Source organism: Schistocerca nitens, chromosome 10 (assembly GCF_023898315.1).
Source record: "Schistocerca nitens isolate TAMUIC-IGC-003100 chromosome 10, iqSchNite1.1, whole genome shotgun sequence".
In the NCBI taxonomy this organism is placed as follows: domain Eukaryota; kingdom Metazoa; phylum Arthropoda; class Insecta; order Orthoptera; family Acrididae; genus Schistocerca; species Schistocerca nitens.
This window is the reverse complement of record NC_064623.1, coordinates 82,390,913-82,412,514: the sequence shown is the minus strand read 5'-3', so window position 1 is coordinate 82,412,514 and position 21,602 is coordinate 82,390,913. Positions and strand designations below refer to the sequence as shown.

The window sequence follows — 21,602 nt, the reverse complement described above, 5'->3', positions numbered from 1 at the left end:
CCGACATAAACTTTTCCGCATGTGCATGGTAGGCGGTATATTCCCGACATTGCAAGTGGGTCTCTTTTCTCCTTCACCGATCTAAGACACTCTTTGATCTTCCTTGTCGGTTTGAAAATCGTCTTTACGCCATGTTTGCGCAATATACAGCCGATTCTGTCCGTCACTCTGGGAATGTATGGCAGAAAGGCCGTACCCGACAATTCTTTTTCCGGTTCCTTACTTCGCCGAGGGTTGGGCTCTGTTACACTTCTAATATAATATGTGGAGTAACCATTGCTCCTCAGGACAGTTTCCAGGTGTTGCATTTCTCGTTTGAGGTGTTGCGGCTCACATATTCGTCCTGCTCTCATTACGAGCGTACTAATCATGCCTCTTTTCTGGCTCGGGTGGTGGTTTGACAGTTTGTGCAGGTATCGGTCCGTGTGAGTCGGTTTTCGATACACGCTGTGTCCCAGATCTTTGTCGTCCCTTGTGACCAGAACATATAGAAATGGCAGTTTCTTGTCCTTTTCTACTTCCATGGTAAATGTTATGTTGGCATGGAGGCTGTTCAAGTGTCTTAGGAAGTCACTGAGCTGTTCTTCACCATGGCTCCACACCACGAAAGTATCATCGACGTACCTGTACCACACCTTAGGTTTGCAAGTCGCCGAGTCCAGTGCCTGTGCTTCGAATTGTTCCATGAAGAAGTTGGCCACCACTGGACTGAGAGGACTACCCATGGCGACGCCTTCCAGCTGTTCGTAGAAATCGCCATTCCACGTGAAATAGCTCGTGGTGAGACATGCATGGAAGAGCTTTCTGATGTCTAGCGGAAAAATGGAACCGATGTGCTCCAGAGCGTCACTGAGTGGCACTTTCGTAAATAACGAAACAACATCAAAGCTGACCAGGATGTCGTTTGGTGCAAGTTTCAGTTTCTTCAGCTTCTCAATGAAATGTCCTGAGTCCTTAATGTATGTGTCAGTCTTCCCCACGTGTGGCTGGAGCAGAGAGGCCAAGTGTTTTGCCAGTTTATATGTCGGTGATCCAGGAGCGCTAACGATCGGTCTCAGTGGAACGTTGTTCTTATGGATCTTGGGTAATCCATACAGCCGAGGTGGTAGGGCTTCTGTGTTGTGCAGGTTTCTCTGTATGTCCGCCGGCAGAGAAGACGCCTTGATTAATCGATTCGTATTCCATGTGATACGTTGCGTTGGATCTGCGCTTAGTTTTCGGTACGTCGTCGGATCTAATAGGTCTCGGATCTTTTGCTCATAATCTTTGGTCTTCATTACGATGGTCGCATTCCCCTTATCGGCAGGCAGTACCAATATACTCTTGTCGGCGTTGAGATTCTTAATGGCTTGTACCGAAGATTATGAGCAAAAGATCCGAGACCTATTAGATCCGACGACGTACCGAAAACTAAGCGCAGATCCGACGCAACGTATCACACGGAATACGAATCGATTAATCAAGGCGTCTTCTCTGCCGGCGGACATACAGAGAAACCTGCGCAACACGAAGCCCTACCACCTCGGCTGTATGGATTACCCAAGATCCATAAGAACAACGTTCCACTGAGACCGATCGTTAGCGCTCCTGGATCACCGACATATAAACTGGCAAAACACTTGGCCTCTCTGCTCCAGCCACACATGAGGAAGACCGACACATACATTAAGGACTCAGGACATTTCATTGAGAAGCTGAAGAAACTGAAACTTGCACCAAACGACATCCTGGTCAGCTTTGATGTTGTTTCGTTATTTACGAAAGTGCCACTCAGTAACGCTCTGGAGCACATCGGTTCCATTTTTCCGCTAGACATCAGAAAGCTCTTCCATGCATGTCTCACCACGAGCTATTTCACGTGGAATGGCGATTTCTACGAACAGCTGGAAGGCGTCGCCATGGGTAGTCCTCTCAGTCCAGTGGTGGCCAACTTCTTCATGGAACAATTCGAAGCACAGGCACTGGACTCGGCGACTTGCAAACCTAAGGTGTGGTACAGGTACGTCGATGATACTTTCGTGGTGTGGAGCCATGGTGAAGAACAGCTCAGTGACTTCCTAAGACACTTGAACAGCCTCCATGCCAACATAACATTTACCATGGAAGTAGAAAAGGACAAGAAACTGCCATTTCTAAATGTTCTGGTCACAAGGGACGGCGAAGATCTGGGACACAGCGTGTATCGAAAACCGACTCACACGGACCGATACCTGCACAAACTGTCAAACAACCACCCGAGCCAGAAAAGAGGCATGATTAGTACGCTCGTAACGAGAGCAGGACGAATATGTGAGCCGCAACACCTCAAACGAGAAATGCAACACCTGGAAACTGTCCTGAGGAGCAATGGTTACTCCACAAATTATATTACAAGTGTAACAGAGCCCAACCCTCGGCGAAGTAAGGAACCGGAAAAAGAATTGTCGGGTACGGCCTTTCTGCCATACATTCCCAGAGTGACAGACAGAATCGGCCGTATATTGCGCAAACATGGCGTAAAGACGATTTTCAAACCGACAAGGAAGATCAAAGAGTGTCTTAGATCGGCGAAGGAGAAAAGAGACCCACTTGCAATGTCGGGAATATACCGCATACCATGCACATGCGGAAAAGTTTATGTCGGAATGACTGGACGATCCATTAACACCAGGATCAAAGAGCATAAGCGACATTGCAGGTTGGGGCAGGTGGAGAAATCGGCCGTGGCAGAGCACGCACTGAATGAGACCGACCATGTAATAAAATTCGCCGACACGGAAGTTCTGGCTGTAGAGAAGCACTATCACACGCGCTTGTTCAGAGAAGCTGTAGAAATACAAAAACATGTGAACAGTTTGAACAAGATAGAGGAAAGCCTTAAGGTCAACGGATCCTGGATTCCCGTACTGCAGCGAACGACCGTCGCAGGTAGCAAGAGGAGAACCGCACCGGAAATGACCGCGGAGAAGCCCTCGGACGTTGGCGCGCCAGGTACATATAGCCTGCGCCCGCGAGCTCGGCTCCAGTTCACCACCGGCAATGGAGGGTAAAGCTTTGACAATGCCAGCCACTCGTGCTGGCGAAATGTCAGAAAAATCATTAGATGAACGTCGGCCGAAGAACCCGAGACAGAAGCCAATTTAGTGAGCAACTGACCAATGGTATGAAAGAGCTGACTGCTACATTCAAACAAACACAACACTAGGCAATATCAACATGATGCTCAAGAATACTTAATTGGAATTAAAAAATCAAGTAAAAACAAAAAACACAACACTTGAGGAGACAAATATAACACTAGAACAGCGTATCAGTGTGTCACATAAGGAAAAGGAATCGAAACTAGCATACTGCAGTTACAGAGGAAACTTTCCGCTTTTCCAGAGGAGTCAAATTCGGAAACAATGTAATTTAGTTTGAAGTGAAGTGAAGGAGCAATTTAGAAATGTGGACAAAGATTCGAAACAATTAAAAGAAATAACTGAGCGGGGATTGAACACACTACATGATCAAATCTCAGGCATACAAGAATAGCTGAAAGAGCTAGAACAATGCAAAGATTTAGCTATAGATGCTGTTTCAGGCTCTACACATACTAGCTTGGAGGAGTGTGCAGTGGAGTTAGCTGATAATAAAGTATGAGAAAGTACTGAATCATCTGTAGACACATCTTATTCTAATTTGGAGACATACAACAGAGAGTGAACTACAGAAAATCTGGGGCGAATTAACAAAGACAAAGGAAGGAATCTCTGACGAGATACATGATCTAAGCATAGAGGGAGAGGTTGAGGTAGGAGCGGGAGGAGACTATTGGTGATCTAATGGTGGACGTTTCTGAAGGAACAAATGCTTATGGAGTAGATGTTAAGCAAGCATTTACATGTCTGTGGAAGTATTCTAAAGTATAACATGCTTGGAAAAACTAACCTTGAAAGGTTCTTAAATTGTAATGAGAAATATGAAGTTTTTACCGTCACAGTCTTATCTTTCTTGAATACCTGAAAATGTCATTATTCAAGCTTTCATGTGACATGGTAAAAATTAATTGGTTTTTGTAAAATCACATGTTTAAATGTTTATGTGTACTCTGCAGTGAATAGGTACTGATAAATATCGTGGAGATATACTGCAATGATGCTTATTTTTATTTTTCTTGTCTTATGACCTTTGTATAAATATCCTTGTAACTAAATTGTTTACTTGATGTGCGGCCCATTCCTTCATTAGGTACCTGCTACTCTCAACGTAATTCTCTTCCTCTGTGCCATGACGATGCACCGGTCGCTGAAAGAAAAAACTTAAAACAAATTGCATTATGTAGCTCGGTGGCCACTGATACAGTTGGTCATTGCATAAATCCTCAGATATTTCCATACTTTGTTTAAATTCATAAGCATTCATTTATTCTGTTACCCATTATGATCATTTACTCTGCATAGAAAATTATTTGACATTTCTTACGGTATATTGTCATATCTCCTTAGCTTACACATCTCATATAATTTTTCATAATGCTTGCTTTTGCTTGTAAATATGTTGTATATAACTTAGTATTTAATTAAATCTGTGTGTACATATATCTATAGGTTCCTTAGTTCCTAGGCGGTAAATGTCATTGTTTAGTATTTCTGTTTACTTTGTATTCAAGTTAGATGATAATTACTGTTGGGTTAAAACATCTCTATATTTTTACAGACAAAACACATGAGAGAAAAATACATTGGCATGTAGTTGTGTATACTTTAAGTTTTTGAAAGCTATTTCTACAAGAGTCTCTTGGACACAGTCCACATATAACTCTTAAAGCTCACTTCTGAGCAATGAACCCTTTCCTTGCTAATGGCTGATTTCCCCAAAAAATAATGCCGCATTCAATAACTCTTAAAACTCACTTCTGAGCAATGAACATTTTCCTTGCTAATGGCTGATTTCCCCAAAAAATAATGCCGCATTCAATGAGTGAGTGAAAATAGCAGTGTATGCCACTTTTGCAGTGTTAGGTTCAACACATGTAGTGACAACCCATAAAGCATACATAGCAGAGCTCTTACGGAGATCTATAATATGCGAAGACCAGTTCATTTTCCTGTCACTGTGCACTCCAAGAAATTTTGTTGTTTCCATTTTTTCAATTGGCTGATTACCACATGTCACACTTATCTCTCTCTCTTTTTTTGTTTTTGTACAGAACTGAATAAAGCTGGTCTTACGGGAATTTAATGAGATACCATTCACATTGAACCAATTAACCACATCTGAGAGTATGTGATTAATGGATTTTTTCTACTGTTCATAAAATTGTATTATCATCAGCAAATAATGTAAATTTACACGGCAGGCTTGTACATGATGGTAGATCATTTATAAAAATCAGGAATAATAGTGGCCCAAGAATTGAGCCCTGAGGCACTCCACATGTAATGGAACTCCATTCAAAATGTGAAGAAACATCACATACTCCATCTGAGCTATTCAAGACAACTTTTTGTTTCCTGTCTTGGAGATATGACTGTAGCCAGTTGCCTGCAACACCACTTATTCCTACTAATTTTGCATTTTGTAAGAGAATCTAGTGATCAACACAGTCATATGTTTTAGACAAATCACAGAAGACACCAAATGCTAGCATTTCCTCATTAAGGGTTTCTAGGACTTCATTTGCAAGAGCACAGGTTGCGTCTTCTGTTGAATGGCCCTTTTGAAAGCCAAATTGGCTCTTGTTGATAACTCCATTCTTCATTCTATTAGCAAAAAGGTGAATGGCCTTTCAGAACATGATGCACAAATTTTAACTCTAAAAGATTTTTGTGCTGGAACACATGTTAAATATAGTTATCAACTTTTTAGGAAAGCTGATCCAGTTGCTGTAGAGACCTTTGTAAACCTTATCAAGGAACAAGAGTGGCAAGATGTTTATAGTGCTGATACAGTAGATGATAAATATAATGCTTTCCTCAAGACTTTTCTTGTGCTCTTTGAAAGTTGCTTTCCATTAGAATGTTCAAAACAGGGTACTAGCACAAAAAGTCAGCCTGGGTGGCTGACTAGAGGGATAAGAATATCCTGTAGAACAAAGTGGCAATTATATCAAAACGTTAGAAATAGTCAAAATCTAAATGCAGCAGCCCATTACAAACAGTATTGTAAGGTGCTTAAAAAAGTTATTAGGAAGGCAAAAAGTATGTGGTATGCAGATAGAATAGCTAAGTCTCAGGATAAAATTAAAACCCTATGGTCAGTCGTAAAGGAAGTGGCTGGTCTGCAGAGACAGGTCGAGGATATAGAATCAGTGCGTAGTGGGAATGTCCGTGTTACAGATAAGCTGCATATATGTACAGTATTTAATAATCACTTTCTGAACATAGCAGGTGAACTAAATAGAAACCTAGTCCAAACAGGGAATCATATAGTGCTCTTAGAAAAAAGTGTTCTGAGACTGTTATCTGAAATGCTCCTCCATGATACTGACAAGAGGGAGATTGAATTAATAATTAAATCACTACAGACCAAGAACTCTCATGGATATGACAGGGTATCTGGCAGAATATTGAAGTATTGTTCTATGTATGTTAGCCCAGTACTTAGCCATATCTGTAACTTTTCCTTTAGGAGGGGTCGGTTTCCTGACTGATTAAAGTACGCCCGCATCTCGTGGTCGTGCGGTAGCGTTCTCGCTACCCACACCCGGGTTCCCGGGTTCGATTCCCGGTGGGGTCAGGGATTTTCTCTGCCTCATGATGGCTAGGTGTTGTGTGCTGTCCTTAGGTTAGTTAGGTTTAAGTAGTTCTAAGTTCTAGGGGACTGATGACCATAGATGTTAAGTCCCATAGTGCTCAGAGCCATTTGAACCATTTTTTTGATTAAAGTACTCGGTAGTGAAGCCACTTTATAAAAAGGGAGACAGGGATAATGCTGACAATTATAGACCTATTTCTATGCCATTGGTGTTTGCTAAAGTTATCGAGAGGGTTGTATATACGAGGTTACTGGAGCATTTAAATTCACATAATTTGCTGTCAAATGTACAGTTTGGTTTTAGAAATGGTTTAACAACTGATAATGCTATATTCTCTTTTCTCTGTGAGGTTTTGGGCAGATAAAATAAAAGGTTGTGAACACTAGGTGTTTTCTTTGATTTAATGAAGACTTTTGACTGTGTTGACCACAAAATATTACTGCAGAAGTTGGACCATTATAGAGTAAGGGGGGTAGCTTACAATTGGTTTGCCTCTTACTTTAAGAACAGAAAGCAGAAGGTAATTCTCCACAATATTGAGAGTGGTAGTGATGTTCAGTCCCAGTGGGGCACTGTTAAGTGGGGCGTTCCCCAAGGGTCAGTGCTGGGGCCACTGCTTTTTCTTATATAAATGATATGCCTTCTAATATTACAGGTGATTCAAAACTATTTCTGTTTGCTGATGACACCAGCTTGGTAGTGAAGCATCTTGTGTTTAATATCGAAACAGTATCAAATAATGTAGTTCGTGAAATAAGTCTGTGGCTTGTGGAAAATAATTTGATGCTAAATCACAGTAAGACTCAGTTTTTACAGTTTCTAACTCACAATTCAACAAGAACCGATATTTTGATCAGACAGAATGGGCATATTATAAGCAAGACAGAACAGTTCAAGTTCCTAGGCATTCGGATAGATAGTAAGCTGTTGTAGAAAGCCCATGTTCAGGATCTTGTTCAGAAACTAAATGCTGCTTTATTTACCATTAGAACAGTATCTGAAATAAGTGACAGTTCAACACGAAAAGTAGTCTACTTTGCATATTTTCATATGCTTATGTCATATGGTATTTTTTTGGGGGTAATTCTTCTGATTCAAAAAGGGTATTTTTGGCTCAAAAATGGGCTGTTCGAGCTATGTGTGGTTTAAATTCGAGAACCTCTTGTCGACCCCTATTCAATAGTCTGGGAATTCTGACATTGCCCTCACAGTATATATTTTCTTTAATGTCATTTGTTGTTAGCAATATTAGCTTATTCCCAAGAGTTTGCAGCTTTCACTCAGTTAGTACCAGGCAGAAATCAAATCTGCATGTGGAATGCACTTCCTTGACTCTTATGCAGAAAGGAGTACAGTATTCTGCTGCATCCATTTTCAATAAGCTACCATAAGAACTCAGAAATCTTAGCAGTAGCCCAAACACTTTTAAGTCCAAACTGAAGAGTTTCCTCATGGCTCACTCCTTTTATTTTGTCGAGGAGCTCCTGGAAGAGCTGAAAAATTAAGCAAATTCCAGTGTTACATTGCTGATTTTCTTTATTTAAACTTACGAATCGTCGCCTGAATATGTTACTTATATTTCATTTTATCTGTTTCTACTCTCGTGTTATAATTTCATGTATTGACTCGTTCCATGCCCATGGAGACTTCTCCTTAATTTGGTCCCACAGATCAATAAATAAATAAATGATCTGATCAGTAATTCTTACATGTATTAATTTTTCTAGAATTTTAGAGAAAGCTGTCAGCAAAGACATAGGTCAATAGTTAGTTAATTCAGTTTTATCACTCTTCTTGTACAGGAGCTTCACAATGGCATACTTAAGAGTACTGGGAACAACACCTTTCTGAAGGGAACCATTGAAAATATGACAGAGAATGTCCCTTATCCACACACAAGAATATTTCAGTAAATTACTAGAAACATTATCAACCCCTGCAGAGTTCTTATAATAAATTACTAGAAATATTATGAACCCTTGCAGATATCTCTAGCACTGAGAACTAATCTTACAGAACCGTCCGGTTTGCTTACTGGTAATATAGGACTACAATAGGGTGAAATTGAAGGTTGTATGATTCCCCATTTAATCATATGATTTATCTCTTCCATTACTGCCTCTCGTTTTGCCCATGGAATAGGATATGACATAACACAAAATGTTCCATGTGGGTAGACTTCATTTTTATATTCATAGTTGTTGATTACTTCTCGATCCTTACTGAAAACATTTGCATACTTAAATAACAAGTTAGAAAGTTCTTGTCATTGCATATCATTTAGTATCTGTGATCCACTTAGTTTCTGTTCTACCAGTTCATAACTAACCCCATTGTTTGCATCTTGTTCAGTATCAAATTTGTTTGTGAAACATACAGCTGGAAAGGAATATTGTACTATTACATTTGACTCTGGTTTGTTTTTGTTACTTTCAACAGGTGTTTTCACTAAACCAATAGACCAAATCTCATACTTTACATAAAAGTGGCATTTACCATTATGTATGTCAATCTGTGTTTTGTATGTTCTAAATGTCTCCATGCCAATAAGACAATTAACTATAAGTCTGTCAATTATAAGAAAATTTCACTTCACTTTAAACTGTTCGATTTGTAATTGAATAAGTGCATGATGCTTAACCAATTTAGTCTCACTGCCTGTAGCAGTTTGCTCTTTGCAATTTTGGACAGGAAATGTTGGGAATTTGCATCTCTTCTTCTATTCACAGAAAAATGCAGTTGACATTAGGTTGGTAGTTGAACCTGTATCTAAAATTAACTGTGTGTCAATATTAAATATCTTCACCTTAATGATTGCTTGTACTTGCTCTTCCTAGATATTATTTGTTGTATCTAACTCATACTGATAAAGATCATCCTTGATGTCACCTTGTTTGTCAAACTTTATGAAACATGTTCATAGTTTTGCTTTACCCCCACTCCCAGAGAGGTCAATAGCCTGGGGCTTAACTATATAACTCATTGGTGTTTTCTGATGGCGTAGTGTGTGAGGTCTGATGTGGTCCGCCACAAATTCCTCTCCAGTGCTGACTTCTTGATCTCAGAGTAGCAGTTGCAACCTACATCCTCAATTATTTGCTGTATGTATTCCAATATCAGTCTTCCTCTTACAGATTTTGCCCTCTACAGCTCCCTCTAGTACCATGGAAGTCATTCCCTCATGCCTTAACAGATGTCCTATCATCCTGTCGCTTCTCCTTATCACTGTTTTACACATGTTCTTTTCCTCTCTGATTCTGCACAGAACCTCTCCATTCTTTACCTTATCAGTCCACCTAGTTTTCAACTTTCATCTGTAGCATCACATCTCAAATGCTTCGATTCTCTTCTGTTCCAATTACCCACAGTCCATGTCTCACTACCATACAATGCTGTACTCCAAACATACATTCTCAGAAATTTCTTCCTCAAATTAAGACTGATATTTGATATTAGAAGACTTCTCTTGGCCAAGAATGCCCTTTTTGCCATTGTGGTCTCCTTTTGATGTCCTTCTTGCTCCATCCCTCATTGGTAATTTTACTGCCTAGGTAGCAGAATTCCTTAACATCATCTACTCACTGTTCTCATTTCTCCTACTTCTCATTACCTTTGTCTCTCTTTGATTTACTCTCAATCCATATTATGTACTCATTAGACTGTTCATTCCATTCAGCAGATCATTTAATTCTTCTTCACTTTCACTCAAGATAGCAATGTCATCAGCAAATCGTACCATTGGTATCCTTTCACCTTGAATTTTAATTCCACTTCTGAACCTTTCTTTTATTTCCATCATTGCTTCCTCAATGTACAGATTGAACAATACAAGAGAAAGGCTACATCCTTGTCTTAAACCCTCTTTAATACGAGCACTTCGTTCTTGGTCGTCCACTCTTATTATTCCCTCTTGACTGTTGTACATATTGTATATGACCCATCTCTCCCTATAACTTACCCCTACTTTTTTCAGAACTTTGAACGTCTTGCACCATTTTACATTGTTGAATGCTTTTTCCAGGTCAACAAATCTTATGAACGTGTCTTGATTTTTCTTTAGTCTTGCTTTCATTATTAACTGCAACGTCAGAATTGCCTCTCTCATACCTTTACCTTTCCTAAAGTCAAACTGATCATCATCTAGTGCATCCTCAATTTTCTTTTCCATTCTTCTGTATATTACTCTTGTAAGCAACTTGGATGCATGTGCTGTTAAGCTGACTGTGCCATAATTATTGCACTTGGCAGCTCTTGCCGTCTTCGGAATTGTGTGGATGATGCTTTTCCAAAAGTCAGATGGTATGCCACCAGACTCATGCACTCTACATACCAACATGAATAGTCATTTTGTTGCCACTTCCCCAATGATTTTAGAAATTCTGATGGAATGTTATCTATCCCTTCTGGCTTATTTGATCCTAAGTCCTCCAAAGTTCTTTTAAATTCTGAGTTTAAAACTAGATCCCCTTCTAATTCAGCACCTGTTTCTTCTTCTATCCCATCAGACAAATCTTTCCCCTCATAGAGGCTTTCAGAGCATTCTTTCCACCTATCCACTCTCTCCTCTGCATTTAACAGTGGAATTCCCGTTGCACTCTTAATGTTATCACCCTCACTTGTAATGTCAGCGAAGGTTGTTTTGACTTTCCTGTATGCTGAGTCTGTCCTTCCAACAATCATTTCTCTTTTGATGACTTCACATTATTCCTGCAGCCATTTTGTCTTAGCTTCCCTGCACTTCCTATTTATTTCATTCCTCAGCGACTTGTATCTCTCTATTCCTGACTTTCCTGAAACTTTTTTGTACTTCCTCCTTTGATCGATCAATTGAAGTATTTCTTCTGTTACCTGTGGTTTCTTCACAGTTACCTTCTTTGTACCTATGTTTTCCTTCCCAACTATTGTGATGGCCCTTTTTAGAGATGTCCATTCCTCTTCAACTGTACTGCCTACTGAGCTATTCCTCATTGCTGTATCTATAGCCTTAGAAAGCTTCAAGCATATTTCATCATTCCTTAGTACTTCCGTATCCCACTTCTTTGCATATTGATTCTTCCTGACTAATGTCTTAAACTTCAGCCTACTCTCCATCACTACTATATTGTGTTCTGAGTCCATAACTGCTCCTGGGTACCCCTTACAATCCAGTATCTGATTTCAGAATCTCTGTCTGACCATGATGTAATCCAAATGAAATCTTCCTGTATCACCCAGCCTTTTCCAAGTAGACCTCCTCCTCTTGTGATTCTTGAACAGAGTATTCACTATTACTAGCTGAAACTTGTTGCAGAACTCAATTAGTCTTTCTCCTCTCTCATTCCTTGTCCCAAGCCCATATTCTCCTGTAATCTTTTCTTCTTCTCCTTCCCCTACAACTGCATTCCAGTCCCCCATGACTATTAGATTTTCACCCCCCTTTACGTACTGTATTCCCCTTTCAATATCCTCATACACTTTCTCTATCTCTTTATCTTCAGCTTGTGACATCAGCATGTATACCTGAACTATTGTTGTTGGTGTTGGTTTGCTGCCGAATCTGATAAGAACAACCCTGTCACTGAACTGTATACTGCAACACACTCTCTGCTCTACCTACCTATTCATAATGAATGCTACTCATGTTATACCATTTTCTGCTACTGCTGATGTTAGCCTATACTCATCGACCAGAAATCCTTGTCTTCTTTCCACTTCACTTCACTGACCCCTACTATACCTAGACTGAGCCGTTGCATTTCCCTTTCCATATTTTCTAGTTTCCCTACCATTCCAAGCTTCTGACATTCCACACCCCGACTCGTGGATCGTTATTATCCTTTCATTGATTATTCAATCTTTTTCTCATGGTAACCTCCCCATTGGCAGTCCCCTCTAAATGGTGGACTATTCAGGAATCTTTTACCAAGGAAGAGATCATCATGACACTTCTTCAATTACATGTCCTGTGGATACACATTATGTGTCTTTAATGTAGTGGTTTTCATTGCCTTCTGCAGCCTGATGCCATTGATCATTGCTGATTCTTCCGCCTTTAGTGGCAGTTTCCTACCCCTAGGACAAGGGAGTGCCCTGAACCTGTGTCCACTCATTCGCCCTCTTTGACAAGGCTGTTGGCAGATTGAGGGTGACTTCTTATGCCAGAAGTATTCGGCCGGCCACCAATGCTGATTATTAATCAAAATTTAAGCAGTGGCGGGATTCGAACCCAGGATCAAAGGTGTTTTGATTATGAATCATAGGTGCTACCCCTAGACCATGGGTGAAACTGGAGTAATTACCTGGAGTAATTTCAGTTAGTTGCAGTGTGTGGGTACTTCACCAATTTGTGTCATTAGCTGCTGTGACGTTATCTTCTCTCTCTCCTTCTTACACATGCTGAGTAAACTTCTACTTTTGCTACCCTTAAAGTAAGCTCTCCTACAGCTAGAGGCACACCTTCATAGACTTTATTTAGTTTGTTAATGACAGTGGTTATCTTTTTTACTGTCAGACACAACTGGTTTTGTGTGGCTTCAATATGTGTGTTTGCGTCTGTGATTTTCCTTATCTGTTGTTCTACTTAATCATGATGGTCATTAAAAGAATCTACCTTCTGTTTTAACTCTGTAATGTTACTGTTAACTTCAGAAAGTACTTCATGCTTTACTTGTTTTTTTCATAGCATTCAATTTTGTGTCAATTTCAGAAGAAAAATTTTTGGCTAAGTCACTAAATTTCTGTGAGACCTTGTCTTGCAAATCCTTGAATACTTGTTTTTGTTCTTGTGTCATTATATTTAGATCTTGTATGATGGTGTTCAGATTGTGTGTCAAATTATCAATTTTGGTATTCATATCATGTTCCATATCACTGAAATTGGTGTTCATATTGTGTTTCACATCACTGAGATTGGTGTTCATATTATCAAATTTCATGTTTATGTTAGGTAGTAACTGTCATAGCAGTGCTTCAATTGTACTACTGTGGTTGCTTTCAGCTGCACTTCCCAAGTTACTGTTTGGGTTGTGAACTAGTTGTGTTTGTATTGTGTTGTCGAGATCGATATTTGTATCACTCTCCAATGTTTCATGCATGAGCAGTACATCACTCTGGGAGATGTGTGACATTGTCTCGTCAATTGTAAACATTGTGTTGTCAAGGTTATTCTGCTGTGGAGTGTTGCTATCATTTGTCACACCTGCGACACTCATCTCTAACCTACCTAAACCTTCTGCAATAGGCATGCATGGAGCTTGAACTTCATTTGTTTGATGAAGCAATTCTATACCATCTTGGCTGATTTCGTATTCTCTATTGCCATCAATGATGGACATATATTCTTCTGTCGTGCTGCATGAATATGCAAAAATAAAAATTTCACAAAAAACATTAAAATTTCATATGCTAATTGTTATTTATGCGACGTCAAAGCCTGATTTACATCTATTATGATATGCAAACTATTGTGTCACAATTTTTTATGTTTTACTGACAACGTGTATCACACCAAAAAGTTCCTGTAAATTTTACACTATAAAATTCAAGGAAGGGAATAATGAGGTAAAAGTTTCTACCTACATCAAAAGAGGCACTACAAAGTGTAACCATACAAACAACTTGTGTAGCCATCCTACATTTGCTGCACAAAACAGCTTACTATGGAAAATGTTACATAACCTGTGTCCAATTCTTATTCCTTTCCAAACTTTTTGCCTTTTTCCTTCACATGCTCCCTGTTGTGATCCATGCAAACAGAAAATACAGAGAATTAGTTGTTTATGACTAATAACAATGTCATAAAAATTTCTTACTATAACAATAGTTAACAAAACCTACTCAAAACCGGTGTCCTGAAGTCCTGGCACACAGGTTGACAGTTGTGTTGTAATAATAAAAATTAAAAATTATTAAATTCATATGGATATGACACAATTGCCTTATTATAAATGTTCTGTGCTTGTATGAACTTTAGGCTATCAGACTTCTTCTCTTACATTTCAAATGTAGTTGCAGGCAGCAGACTTCAAGAACACCAGTGTGTGTCATAAATAAGAAAATCCTCCTTACTTGGTTTCACTTCACTTTCATAAAAAATACTTAATACCGGTGTAAAATTTTTTCTTATTTCAAAATATGTATGACGCAGAACACTCGCAGCCCATCATATTCTGGACGGCACTTCTTAACACAACTTCTACATACAAGAGAGTGAGAAACAAAATCATGTATAAAGAAAAATGAATGATGATTTTTTTCATTTGTCCGTGCTTTACCGTGCATTCATAATTAACATCTTTGCCAATGCTTAAGGTCAATCTGTGTTTCATTTTTTGTTTTTAATAAATTTTAACTTTACGATATCCTGGGGGTCTTTCATCATGTAGCTACACAACAGACATGCACAATGCAGAGTGCAAGAACATAATTTAAAAGCAAGCATCCCTAATTTTAAATGCAATGACATGGTGCCATTGACAGTCTTTCATCACAATTCACAATTAAAGAAAAAAATGAGCAAGTTTTTCTATGATGTGAAGGTGTACACAAAATTATATGAATTCCACATCTGAAGGCTGTTCTCAATTAGAAATGGAGACAGGAAACAAAAACACTGAATCCTCTGCAGAAGGATTGTGCTAACACTGTCAAGAGGAATCCTCCCCACTGACAGCCATCAATCAAACAAGGACAGTACACAAAATACATCTACCAATGAATGAGTGAGTCATCGAAAATCATCAGCAGAAAGTAAAGTAAAGTACAGAAGCTCCACAGAAGAATCAACACCAGCAGCACCAGAAAGTATCCAGAAAATGTGCCCCACACCAAGAAGAAATATAGCAAAATTATCATCTGTAACTGCAGCAGCAAGTAAACAGAGAATGAAACTGAGACCAAGAAGAGCCTCAATACAGGATGAGTATTATATATGATATCAGGGAAGAACAAGGAGAGACCTATCCCATATGTAAGTTGGCCTAAAACTGATCAGTGTCATGATCTTTATAAGCAATCCCCCTTCAGCACCTTGATTTTTCACTCCCTGCAACCTTTCGAGTGGGCGAGAGCCAAACGCCACCCTGGCTCCAGGCTCAGGTTCGCGTTCACCTTGACCTCAACTTGCTCCCAAAGGAGGTTACCCCAGCTTCAGTATACCGCTCCCGGTTTGTCGAACTTTGTTCGAAGTTCATTAATACGATCTTCATTTATACAGATGGCTCTAAGACCAATGACAGTGTCGGGTGTTCTTTTATTGTCGGGCACACAGTTTCAAATACCGGCCCCATGGCCATTGTTCGGTCTTCACAGCTGAGCTATTTGCCCTCTACCAGGCTGTTCTTTACATCCGCCGCCACCGACATGCTGCTTATGTCATCTGCTCTGATTCCCTGAGCGCCATCCAGAGCCTCAGAGTATAGTGTTGCAGAACTTTTTAACAAACATTTTATAACTGTTACTGAAAAGATGGGATTGTCAGGTTCTGTAGATGCTGCTATGGAATACCTCAGACCAGACATTTCAAGTAACTTCCATAAAACGAATTTGACTCTCACTACCCCAGCAGAAATAATGTCCATCATAAAATCTTTAAAATCAAAAACATCTAGTGGGTATGATGAAATATCAACAAAGTTAATTAAAGAATGTGATTCTGAGTTAAGTAACATATTAAGCTATCTGTGTAACCAGGCGTTTATCAGTGGAATATTTCCTGAATGGTTGAAATATGCTGAAGTTAAGCCACTGTTTAAGAAGGGAGATAAAGAAATAGCATCAAATTCCGTCCACTTTCACTTTTGCCAGCATTCTCAAAAATTTTAGAAAAAGTAATGTACAATTGGCTTTATAACCATCTTATCTCAAATAATATACTGTCAAAGTCGCAATTTGGATTTCTAAATGCTTCTGATACTGAGAAGACTATCTTCACTTTTCATTAGACAAAAAATCACAGGCAACTGGTATATTTTGTGATCTGTCAAAGACGTTTGACTGTGTAAATCACAATATCCTTTTAAGTAAATTAGAATATTATGGCGTAACAGGAAATGCTGCAAAATTGTTCAAATTTTATATCTCTGGCAGGAAACAAAGGGTATTATTAGGAAAAAGACATGTATTAAGCTATCAGGCATCATCCAACTGGGAACTAATTACATGTGGGGTCCCACAAGGTTCCATTTTAGGGCCCTTATTTTTTCTTGTGTTTATGAATGACCTATCATCAGTAACATTACCAGATGCCAAGTTTGTTTTGTTTGCCAGTGATACAAACACTGCAATAAATAGCAAATCAAGTGTAGTCTTAGAAAGACCGGCTATTAAAATATTTGTAGACATTAATCACTGGTTCCTAGCCAATTCTTTGTCACTAAACTTTGAAAAAACACACTACATGCAGTTCAGAACTTGTAAGGGGTGTCCCACGAGTATATGCCTAACATACAATGACAAGCAGATAGAAGAAGTGGACAGTGTTAAATTCTTGGGGTTACAGCTTGATAATAAATTAAGCTGGGAAGAGCACACCGTAGAACTGCTGACGAGTCTTAACAAATCTCTATTTGCAATGCGAATTGTTTCAGACATAGGGGATATAAAAATGAAAAATCTGGCATACTATGCTTACTTTCTTTCCATAATGTCATATGGGATTATTTTTTGAGGTAATTCATCAAGCCAAGCTAAAGTTTTCCGGGCACAAAAACATGCAGTAAGAGTTATATGTGGTGTGAACTCAAGAACATCCTGCAGAAGCCTGTTTAGGGAACTAGGGATACTAACTATTGTTTCCCAATATATTTATTCCTTAATGAAATTTGTCATTAGAAATATATCACTTTTTCAAACCAACAGCTCAATTCATGGAATCAATGCTAAAAATGAGAATAATCTTCACAAGGATTTAAAGTCACTTTCTCTTGTACAAAAAGGTGTGCATTATTGAGGAACACACATTTTCAATAAGTTGCCAGCAGCCATAAAAAGCTTAACAACCAATGAAATTCAGCTTAAGAGAAGCTTAAAGGATTTATTGGTGGCCAGCTCCTTCTACTCCGTTCATGAATTTCTCAGTAGAACCAACTGATTTGTGTTTCAGTGCAGTAATGTGTTCATAGTAAATAAGTATTATAGTAGTTCTATTACATGTTTATTACCTTATAAATAAAAAAACTCTTTTTGTTTTAAATTCTGTGCATTAGTGTTTGTAAAATGATTCCTTCATATAGTGTTCATTAAAAAAATGACAATCATTCCACCTGGGATCTGTGAAATGGTACATTAGCTTATTAGTTTGAGTTGTAAATATTTGTCATGTATTATTGTTTTTCTGACATGTTCCACATCCTGGAGGACTCTCTCACTATGGATAAATTGGAATGAAATTAAATCTAATCTAATCTAATCTAATCTAATCTGATGCAAGCTGAGACAACAATAAACACTGAATCATGTTTGTAGTATCTGCTGGTCAGCAGTTTATTGCATGTTGTTGCGTCCTGCCTTGGAGATATGGTGCAGGCTATAGAAGAAGAGTGGCTGTGACAATACCTATGACATCATGAGGACAAGAAAAAACCTATTACACATTCAATCAATTGTAATATGTTAAATAAAACAGACTGTGGTACTTATCAATGAAATTGTGATGTTCTGAATGACGAAAAAAACTTTATAATTAATAGTAGCCGTACTCAAGAGTGCAATATCCATTACATCAGAAGAGAACTGAATATTGTATTTACATTTAGTAATTGTAGCACTTCGAGAAACAATGTTTGATCGGAAGAGTTTAGTGAGTGTACTGAAATAATAAGGTGAACAAGATTTAATAATAACTCCTGATCAGACTTCACCACCCAATATAATGGCAAAGAACCAGTGGAACATCTCACAGTAAAATGACAATATTAAAATTGATGCGAATCGAAACATGGAGATAAATATTATCTTTTGTTTAAAAAGCAGAATGCTACTGAAGTGGCCATTCCATCATGTAGGACATATATCATCATCATGGTATACTTACATGAGTAATTCATAGAAGATTTTAGCACAAGCAGAGCAATATCATGCTTGTAATTGATCCTTTGAAATCCAGGATGCACCACAACATGGTTGATGGGGATATCTTGAACAGGGAAAGCACACATCTGAGGGGTGCAGTCAGGATCACCCCTACTGTCATATTCACCAACACGGACAGTAGCACTGTAAGTATGAGACAACATTTTTCACTTAGGTAACAAAGCATGTTGTACAAATCTTTCTGTCACATATATTACACTTTTTAAGTGTTGTTTATTAAATAGCAACAGCCACAACCTAGTCACATGCTATGAGAGGTTTGAGCTGTCCATTGCAGCCCCCAACCAATCTAAAAATAAGAGAATCCCACTTTATCAAAGACATTGTTTTGTTATACCAGACATGTTTCAGCACTTTATGTGCTATCTTCAGAGGTATTTTGTTTCTTTTCTTTCTCAGTTGATGCTATTACATGTCTATGATGGTAGCTTTAATTCTACCACTCAGCTTGTCATGATTTCCCAATGTCATGGTTTTTTTTCAGTTGCTTGTATCATTTTAAAGTACTTATTTCTTTTGCTATTATCATTTCTTCTTGTTACATACACATTTTGTATAGTTTGTCACTCAATCACAAAGTATCCACTGCTTGACTGATAAACTGTACAAAATGCATGTGTTACAACAAGAAACAACAATAGTAAAAGAAATAACTAGTTTAAGACATCACAAGCAAAAGAAACAACACCACAACATTAAAAAAAAACATATTAAGCTGTAGACTATGTGCAACCACCATGCACAAGAAATAATGTCATGTCCTTCCTATTCCCTGACCTCACCTAGACTGGCAGGTGTCCTCACAGTCCAGCTTAGGTGAGCCCTATTCTGTTTATTCAGTATTTTTCTTTTCAGACTTCCTTCAGATGCTCATATCCTCATCCATCCTGAGAGGGCACCGCCTATAAGCCTATACCATGGCATAGCTTTACAACCAGAAATAAGTAAGTAATCCTTGACAATGTACAGGTAAGTCAAATTTATTTCGATATGATGGAGACAGGAATCTGCATAAACATAAGCTCTATGCTCCAAGACAAGAATTGTACATACAGGAAGGGTAGAAGTCAATAAATAATATCTTTGAAAGAGTACCACTACAAAACAAGCTTGGGACCAGAAATATAGGGCGAATAATACAATTTTTCACCAAGCACTTACAGTCAAGGCATTAAAATGCTTCCACTTACTGTTTTGTGCTTCAGTGTCAATTCTGTAATGTCAGCTACAATGTATTTGGTTGCCTCGAGCAAAGTTGACATCATTTGTTTGGAAAGGTCAGTAGTAGTGATGGAGTTACCAAACATCTAATTATTAAAGCAGTTTTGATGTTTCATAGAAACTAAACCGGAATACCACACATAGTACTTACAGCTTGAAGCCCTCCCGTTGGGCAAGAGCACAATGAGCTGCTGTGAGAATTGTGTTAGGAGAGATGATTGAACCACTGCATGGGTAAATTTGGCCTCCTGTCTGCACATCTGCAAACATAATTAGCATTCTGTACAAATAATTCTCACAACAGAACAAAAAATAAATAAATAACCAAAAGAAAATCATTTTATTAACAACATCTTCAACAAGAACAACTGAAACAGGGCTGAAAGACATAATAATGAAAAAAATGCATTCTGTGTTTCATTAAGCAGTCCTCTTCTATTTTAAAGGTTTGACATTTTATTTTTGATTAGATTATAACTGTCATAATATTTTAGTGATTGTTAACTTGTAGACTGTGATGTTGTGAGTGAAAGATCTATGTACTTGTTAGGTGAAGTGGCTTTAGCAGTGGACCATTCAGCATCTGTTGTTTTACAAAGCGTGGCTTGGTGCCAGCATGTCTGAAAGTAATCAACACATCTATAAAAACTTGCTTTACATGTTTATTAATGGGAATCTCTGCAGTTCACAAAACACAAAAACATAGTGCCCTGTGGATACAACACCAATGAGTTAAATTTTTGTAGAGTGGCTAACAAACAAATTACAAAGCTCATTGCGTCGATCAACATTAACTTCGTCACCATATCCACATTAGTCAAATCACTGAGAGGAGCCAGTCTATCATTTGCTGCTTTATTTGGTGAAATGTTCAATTTTTCTCTCCAATTTGTTTAGCAAAATATAAATTTCATGCCTTTAGCATTCCATTGCACAAACTGAAGTCACAAAATAACAAACACTTCATATTACAAATAAATGTATAATAGTTCAACTAAGATACAATCAAGACCCTTTAGGAGTTACTCTCCAAACAGGTGCAGGAATGTAATAAGATTTACAATAATTACAATTTTCCTTTGAAATTCTGTTTAAGAGAAGCCTAAGGGATTTATCGGTGGCCAACTCCTTCTACTCCATTGATAAATTTCTCAGTAGAACCAACTGATTTGTGTGTGTGTGTGTGTGTGAGAGAGAGAGAGAGAGAGAGAGAGAGAGAGAGAGAGATCATTGTAAATAAGCATTGTAGTAATGCTTATTACCTTATAAATAAAAAAAAACTTTTTTTTTTAATTTTGTTAAATACAGTGCATTAATGTGACCTTAATAAATGAGTGTTGTAAAAAGATACTTTCATATAGTGTTCATTAATATGGGACCTGTGGAAGGTACATTAGCCTATTTGTTTTAGTTGTAAATATTTGACATGTATTATTGTTTTTCTGACATGTTCTACATCCTGGAGGACCTCCTCACTACGGATAAATCAGAATGAAAGTAAATCTAATCTAATCTAATGTAATAAGAAAGATAAGAGATAGCAAATATGAAACGGAACAAATGGTTTCAACCTTAAACCAGTTTCATCTGCTCA

At 38.2% G+C, this 21,602-nt stretch overlaps 1 protein-coding gene across 1 annotated transcript in view; it reads right to left on the bottom strand.

Annotated features, from left to right (window-relative positions):
- Nucleotides 1–21,602, bottom strand: part of LOC126210423 (chymotrypsin-like protease CTRL-1) — a 142,316-nt gene that overhangs the window by 53,602 nt on the left and 67,112 nt on the right. Inside the window, exons 4-5 of the mRNA XM_049939654.1 lie at nt 20,160–20,268; nt 18,729–18,910 (exon numbers count right to left, since the gene is read on the bottom strand). Coding sequence (XP_049795611.1) covers nt 18,729–18,910; nt 20,160–20,268 — 291 coding nt within the window. The remainder of the gene's footprint in view (nt 1–18,728; nt 18,911–20,159; nt 20,269–21,602) is intronic.